The sequence below is a fragment of the Cyprinodon variegatus genome, unplaced genomic scaffold, assembly GCF_000732505.1.
Source record: "Cyprinodon variegatus isolate N-32 unplaced genomic scaffold, C_variegatus-1.0 Scaffold219, whole genome shotgun sequence".
NCBI lineage: Eukaryota > Metazoa > Chordata > Actinopteri > Cyprinodontiformes > Cyprinodontidae > Cyprinodon > Cyprinodon variegatus.
This window is the reverse complement of record NW_015150672.1, coordinates 82,434-90,782: the sequence shown is the minus strand read 5'-3', so window position 1 is coordinate 90,782 and position 8,349 is coordinate 82,434. Positions and strand designations below refer to the sequence as shown.

The 8,349-nt window shown below is 38.4% G+C and overlaps 1 protein-coding gene across 1 annotated transcript; it reads left to right on the top strand.

Moving 5' to 3' along the window:
• Window positions 1–283: 283 nt before the first annotated feature.
• Window positions 284–4,263, top strand: LOC107088477 (keratin, type II cytoskeletal 8-like). The gene is made up of 9 exons (XM_015380667.1): window positions 284–714; window positions 1,926–2,134; window positions 2,240–2,300; window positions 2,389–2,484; window positions 2,594–2,758; window positions 2,865–2,990; window positions 3,072–3,292; window positions 3,387–3,439; window positions 3,528–4,263. The coding sequence occupies exons 1-9, from the start codon at window positions 376–378 to the stop codon at window positions 3,656–3,658; spliced, it is 1,401 nt and encodes a 466-aa protein (XP_015236153.1). The 5' UTR covers window positions 284–375; the 3' UTR covers window positions 3,659–4,263.
• Window positions 4,264–8,349: the final 4,086 nt, after the last annotated feature.

Genomic DNA, 8,349 nt, shown 5'->3' with positions numbered 1-8,349 from the left:
AAAGACACCCCAATAAGGGATGGCTTTTTAACACCGTAGTACTTTAACCTGTACCTTTCTTTTCTTTGTCGTTGGAATCTGTCCCGTGGTTGGGCGTGTCACAGCTTATCTCCCAACAATCCCTCCCTACCTGTTAAACAGGACTGGCCACTCCTGTCTCTTAGCTACCTTGGGTGTGGAGGGGGAGGCTTTACTGCAAAAGTGAGAGAACAGGTTAAGGTGGCTGAAGAAGATCCTTCCCCCCTGGTTCGGTACAGTATAAAAGGAGGCAGCAGCAGCAGTCAGACACTCAGAGGGACTTGGCTCTCCTTTTGAAGCTTGCACATCCTCAGCTTTCTTTTGCTCAGCCAGCGGACAATCTTTAACACTGCCAGAATGAGGAAGGCAAGGTCAACCATAAGCTCCAGCAGCATCAGAAGATCCTATGCAACACCAGTCAGCTCATACAGAGCTGAGTCTATCAGCTATGGCGGTGGACCCAGCTTCAGCTCTTCATCTGGCTATGGTGGTTTCAGCAGCATGTCTTTGTCAAGGTCCATGGGTGGTATGGGCCAGCAGAGTATGATGCATGCAACAATTACACCTGTCCAGACCAACCCAAGCCTGCTGAACCCACTGAACCTGGAGTTTGACAAATCCATCTCGCTTGTCCGCACCCAGGAAAAGGATCAGATCAAGACCCTCAACAACCGCTTCGCCTCCTTCATTGACAAGGTTGGTGTCTACCTCTCTGTACCAGTTTAGTTACAATGAATTATTTTCATCAAAAAACTAATTTTAAATATCTGTAGGAAAGAAAATGAGGAGTTAAGTTAAAAGGATGCAAGAGTTTAGTATTTGGGATCTTTGAAATTGAAAGTTGAGGAAACTGCAGAGCAGGGAGGCTGTGAATCTTATCTTTGTGGCATAATCATCTCTGGCCTGCTGTGTCTTTAACTACAGAAGCTCATAAAATGAAGGCAGGCAGTCATATGACGGTTTTCCTCTTCCTCCCTTTTTTCACTCTTAAATCTACTGTTTTATTTCACTGCCTCGTCTTAGCATGTTACAGTCATTTCTGCCCACTAAGTAAACATAGCCATTAATCCTATCAATGCTAATTTCTCAATTGCCTGACTTGTGTGAAGAATAGAGCACTACTACCACAGAGTCCAAAGTCTGCCATTTGCACATTGCACACCTATCACCTGGTTGTCAGGAGCAACATGAATGTTAACTACAAGGCTGTAAATCCTCTTTCACCTGATTTTAATCATAAAACCACAAATTTCAATACCTTTTATGTCAGTTATGTCCTCTGTCTTGCTCTGCAGATTCCACAAATTCGTCAGAAAAAAAAACATTTGACCATTTTCAAGTGTTTTGTCTTCTGTACTTAAAGTCACACATCTAGTTTTTTTGTGGGTAGAGAAACTGTGGCTTTGTGGCTGAACAGAGCGTGTAGGATGAGTCATGGCTCAACATGACATACAATACATCAGACACTACTGGTTTTATGACCATTGGGGTGTCACCTGCATGGGGTGTTATATTGCCAAAGAAAAATTCCAAATTGAAGAGGTTTTAGGCAACATAAAATCAAATCTTTAAATAGCTTGAACTCATAGGATGCTGTGCAGGGTTAAAACTGTTTCCGTTAGGGTGTGGCGGTCTTTGAAAGGTATGTATTTAATTAGTCACCTAGTTGAGAGGAGGCACTTCAAAGCCTCATTCCTGAAATGCCCCACCTTTCAAATCATTGTTTCACACAACTCCTCCCAGTTTTATTTTCTAGTCTTGTTTTACCCTTGCATTTATAATTATTCAGTTTCAATTAAACCAAACGTTAACTGTCACTCATTTAAAAATATGTTGAAGGCTATAAAACACTTAAAAAAAACAAAACAGGAGACAATGTTTTCATTTCCTTCCTCTTTTTCCCCCAGGTCCGTTTCCTGGAACAGCAGAACAAGATGCTGGAGACCAAGTGGAGTCTTCTGCAGGAACAAACCACAACCCACTCCAACATTGACAGCATGTTCGAGGCCTACATTGCTAACCTGCGCAGACAACTTGATGGTCTTGGAAATGAGAAGATGAAGCTGGAGGGAGAGCTGAAGAACATGCAGGGCCTGGTTGAGGACTTCAAGTTGAAGTCAGTATTTTTTTTTTTTTTTTATGGCCGATGCATATCCAGAAATCGATTATAGAATAGATTTGGAAAAGTAATATCTCATTTATTTTCTCTGTGTTAAAAAAGGTATGAGGATGAAATCAACAAACGTGCTGCAGCTGAGAACGAGTTTGTCCTCCTGAAGAAGGTGAGATAACTTTAACTTGACTCTCTTGCTTCCATTTATTTCCGTTTTTTTGATTATTTATTTATTATTATTCTTGTTTGTTTTGCAGGATGTTGATGCGGCCTACATGAACAAGGTGGAGCTGGAGGCTAAAGTCGATGCTCTTCAGGATGAGATTAACTTCCTCAGGGCTGTGTATGAGACTGTACGTACAACTTTTATTGTTTAAATCAAGCTACGTGATATAGAGTTATAACTTGTGTTCATCAACATAAGCTACAAATGAGATTTATTTTGTATGTTTTGTGTTGTAGGAGCTCCGTGAGCTGCAGGGCCAGATCAAGGACACCTCTGTTATTGTTGAGATGGACAACAGCCGTAACCTTGACATGGATGCCATTGTGGCTGAAGTGCGTGCTCAGTATGAGGACATTGCTAACCGCAGCAAGGCTGAGGCAGAAACCTGGTACAAGCAGAAGGTATAAATCAGAAAATTGATGCCCCTCCCTCACCATTCTACAAGCAGCCATCTTTCTGGTTGGATTGGATGTCTTTAATCACACTTCTCTTGTTTTTATTTGACAGTATGATGAGATACAGTCCTCTGCTGGACAGTATGAGACAGACCTGCGCTCAACAAAGGCTGAGATTGCTGACCTGAACCGAATGATTGCACGTCTTCAGAATGAGATTGAAGCCATCAAGGCACAGGTACACTTTAATAACCTCTTGTCTGTAAAATGGCTTTCAAAGTTATGTCTAGGTGTTAAATTATGACATCATTTTCCACAGAGAGCCAACCTCGAGGCTCAGATCACAGAGGCTGAGGAACGTGGTGAGCTGACAGTAAAGGATGCCAAGGCTCGCATCAAGGATCTGGAGGATGCTTTGAACAGAGCCAAGACAGAGATGGCCCAACAGGTGCGCCAATACCAGGACCTGATGAACATCAAGCTTGCCTTGGACATTGAGATCGCCACCTACAGGAAACTGCTGGAAGGGGAGGAGTCCAGGTGGGGATAAAACAAAAAAAATTTGATGTTTTTAGGCTAAACTGTAGGCTTAATCACCACATTAAACACTAACAATCTATTGTTTCCTTTGAAGACTGACTGGTGGAGGAAGCAGTGCCACTATCCATGTGACTTCTTCATCCGGCGGTAAGCTATACATCATCATCATGTGTATCAATAATCCACAGAATAGCAAAGAGAAAAATAACCTTTCCTCTCTCATTTCCCGCTGCAGGAGTGACCAGTAGCAGCGGTGGATTTGGCTATGGTGGATCCAGTTCTTATGGTGGATCCAGTGGTTATGGTGGTAGCACCATCGCCACCAAGTCCATCACCACACAGAGCAGTTCCAGAAGACTTTACTAAAGTCTTTTAAAAGGAGAGCCTCTCTTTGCAACCTTCAGAAACTTTTGAATTAATGCTTAATCTCTACCTTTTCATGGTGCTAAGTAATGCTGTAACATTTTTTCAAGAAATGAGCTGAGCATCCCCTACAATTAAAAAAAAAGCAAATTTTCAAACCGGCAACTACTTTCTGTTCTGTTAAACAACCTTAAACAGAAGTTTCTGAAGGCTCAGGTCAGTTAAAATGGCAATGTTTTATTTTCTTTCTGCACTGACATCTGGAAAAAAACATGAAAAAAAGAAGAAACAAAGGTTGATGTGGAGTGATGAAACAGAGAGAGTTTGAACATCTTGCTGTCACTGATTAAACCTAAATGTTTGATAAATGCAGGGTTAAGAAAATTGTGTGAATTTACATGTTTACACTTAAACCCTCTGAGCTAGTTGTGACTTTTCCTTTTTTTTTTTTTTTGTTCAAACTCACCTCTAGTTTTTCCTCCAGTTGCCTTTTATCTCTGAAGATGTTGAAACCAGGTTTATTTTATGTAAGCTTTCTCAGTGATATTATGGTTGAAAATTGCTGATGAATATGAACATCCCATAAAATAAATCTGAGAAAAAAAGAACAAGATCTCTCTTTGTTTTATTGTTTTGATTACTGCAAATTAAACCAAATAGCTTATCTAAACCTTTGTATAGGTTTGTCAGTTGCTTTCAACAGATCTATAACTTCACCTGGGTTAAAAAGCTGCTACTGTGGTAGTTGTTTGACATTAAGATAGAAATGATTCAATGCCAGAGTTTTTGCTTAGATATAGAAATAATGCTTTATTTAGGTAAAAAAAAAACTTTCGAGTTTTCTTTGAGGTTTGTATTTTTATTAAAGGAGTAGAAATAAAAACAAAATGGATTATATAATTACTGTTTGTAAGTAATAAATATCTATTGTTCTCTAGACATGAGAGAATGACCAGAAATCTCTGCAAAGAGAAAACAGTCAACAAAGTTAGACTAGAGTAGACACAGACACAAGAAAGTGCTACAGAAAATAGCAGCAAAACTAAAGTGGAAATGTAACACATCCAGAGACAGACTAACAAAATTAAAAAGCAATGCTTCTAAATGAAACTGCCCTATAAAAAGCACAATGACAATAAGATTTCATGTCTGCTAAAGTTCAGGTCTTTGTTAAAGATGCTTGAAAAAACTGCCAATACAACTCAGCAGAGATTCCCCTGTGTCTTCTAAAAGTTTTTGCAGCTTTTGTACTTGCTATGAGTTTGTGTTAAAAAAAAAACAAAAAACAATACATTATAATAAAATCAATTAAATAAAAAACACACTGACTAAAGGGTGCAGAAGAAATCTCTCTCCAATTTTTGAACTTTTAGCAAGGAATCATTGTTTTATTCCCCACAGTTAACTTTACTGTTTGATTTAAGGACCTCTACTGTCAATCTGGTAAAGTTTTTTTTTTCCATCAAATCTAAAAGCACAACATATGGCTCATGCATTAATACGAAGAGTAAATCTGTAACTACAGCATCATAGAACATACAGATTCTAGCTTACACAAATGTTTACAATCCATTACAGTATATAAGAATTCCCTCGAAGATTATAAATCTGAAGTTAAAGTAAAACAGAAGTAAAATTGGCAAATATTAGCACCTTATATTTGCATCTCCTTTTAAAGCCCTCATCATGGCATTACTTCAACAGTACCATTCACATTTGATCATCAGACATCAAAGTTCCAACCTGCACAGAACACATGGATTTCCAAATTTAATACAGCACATGGACAGAAATACAATTTAGACAGCAAATATGTCTGCAAAATAATCCATAGATTATAATTTCTACTTACCGTAATTGTAAATAAAATTCACAAAAAAATTTTGAAAAATGTATTAAAAACTAATCTTAATGTACACTGAAGTTCAGACTTTGTTAAAAGCAAGCACTTCGCACCTAAAAAATGAATCCAAAAGAGATGGAAGCTGATCCTTTCATCAGTGAAAATCAATGAATCCACCAGCGTTCTAACGCAAAAATAAATAACACTGGGAGGCAAACGCCACCTTTCTGCTGCTAGATGCATGAGCAGTCTTTTCATTTAGCTATTTGCCACTGCAATACCCACTGCGCCACATTGGCGCTCTGCTGCCTTGAACCAAGAAGGTTCCAGGTTCCAGTTTGCATGTTCTCCCTGTGCATGCATGGGTTCTCTGCAGGAACTCTGACTTCCTCCCACAGTCCAAAAACATGAGATGACAGTTAAATGGCTTCTCTAAATTCTCCTTAAATGTGAGTGTGTGCTTGAATGGTTGTTTGACCTGTTTGTCTCTGTGTTGCCCTGTGATGGACTGGCGACCTGTCCAGGGTGTACCCTGCCTCTTGCCCATAGGCAGCTAGAGATAGGCACCGGAACCCAATCTGGGATTAAGTGTGCCAGAAAAAAAATGGATGGATGGAAACTAAGAATTCAACATTAGGCTCAATCAATTCAGAGTTGTGGATTTTCTAAACCCGCTTTGAATAACGGCCCTCCTCACAGTACTCCACTTAGATAAATAAAGGTGGTAGTGACTTTAGTTAACTACTGAAAAAGTTACACATTTTGAACTGTTTTTAATATAAGATGTATATAAGACAGCTGGCCCCAAAGTTATATTATTGCAGATTTTTTCACAGCTGGGGAGTGGCGGCCTAGTGGTTAGGGCATAGAGCTTGGAAGGTTCTGAGTTCAAGCCCGCTCCCATAGTCTGGCCCTCCAAGCAAATCCCTTAAACCCTGAATGCGCCACATTATGGCAGCCCACTGCCATAATGTGGCGCTGAAGCTGGTGTCAGCTTCAGCAGGATCTCCAGCAAGAATGGAGATTTGACCCCCAAAAAGACCCAGATCTCCAGAATCATCAAGGATAGGTCAAAACCTTTCATACTGCCTGCTAAACTCTAACTGGATGCAAACTCAACTTTCCAAATGTAAATGGACAAAAAAGGTTTTCAGGTCTGGCATGATTAGGGACAGAACAAACAATATGTCTTTTGATTATTTTTATAATTTCATGCGTTTACTGATGAGTAAGGACAAGTCTAACAGAATGGACTGCATGCTATGCTATAGTAACATGTGTTGAGCTGTTGTTGACGCTTGGACAAGCTTTATTTCACTAAGGGTTTAATCACTGATATAACATTAGTGTTCATGTGTTCCTCAGATGCTCATTACATTTTGATTACAAAGTATGACCAAGAGTCGTTTAGTGGAATCCTGATGTCTATTAGCTGCTAGATATTTGGAAGAGAGTAAAAAATCATTTGACTAAAGGTTATTGTTTCTCTATTAAGCAAATCATGTAATAAAACATTATTTGGCCAAATAATGTTTTATTCACCTCATGGATTTCCATTGTAAATTGGTCTGAAAACATTCCAATTTCTCTAAATTAATGAAAAGCTAATTTGATCATATCCCAAATTCTTCCAGATAAACTGTGGTTTTCAAACACAAAATCCATCTTAAACTGTAACATGGTTTTCAACCATGTTTCCCCCTCCCTCTTTATTCATAGTAGTTTAGTTTAGTTGAGTTTCACCAGTCTTAGTTCAGAGTGTTAAACTGAAATATGTTTGACTTGGAACTGAATGACTTTTGTTAATAAACTCTTATGTTTTGAACAGAAGTTGTGCTGAATTTATTCCATGTATTTGCAAGATTAACTGTTTGATCATAATTAGTGCTTGAATCACTCTTTCATCTATTGTTCTAACACACAGCTAGTGTGTTCATAAACAGTATATAACAGCCAAAATATGGGATGATTAAATAAGATATTTTGTACCCCCTACTGGGGAGGGCAATAAGCATCTTAAAGTATTAGAAATATAAATTCCAAGCTGGCTGGGAGGCATCACATGAATTGATGGACTAGAAATCAACATACAAGTTAATCATCTCATTATCTCAAGAAATTAATAACTGTTTTCTCATGTTAACGAGATAATTATATTGTTATCTCGAGAAAACAATACATTTTTTAACGAGATGGTTATTTCATTATCTTGAGAAGTCAAAGCAAAAGGAAAAAGTCAAGTATGATCGCTGTCGGCTTCCGTATTTTAGGGACTTTGCATGTCCGGCAGTAATGGAAATGTACTCTTGCGTTGAAAAATGATTCCTCAGTCTTATTTGTCCTGAACTAAATGGACTCAGGATGTTAACTGAATTGATGTTATTTTACGCTCACTGCAGAGCATTCATGGAAAATTATGATTGTTTCTTTAAGTGTGAAGCTGAGGTATTTCTTTTATCTCACAAGCAACCCCTCTTTTTTCTCTGATAAAGTTTTACTCTTGAATAGTTGTCAAAGGTATGACAGACTAAAGGCAGACTGTCTTTACCAAGCCAAGTCATTAAGGAAAAAAAATGTTTCCACTATTTTTAAATGTGAACAAAAACTCTAATTCAAGAGTCATGTTACTGGAGCACTAAGTCAGTACTGTTTTTCATGCTACAAAAGTTTTTGATATTTATTAAGAATTGATAATTGTCAAAGTTACTTAAATATATTTATAGAAGGGGACTAAGATGTTCATGTCACAGTCTTGGTTTTCCTTTTGTTGTCCTCTGCTGCCCTCTTGTGTCCTCTTTCCCTAGCTCTGTTTTCTGCTCTGTCCTCACCTGTTTTCAATCCTCTCGTTAGC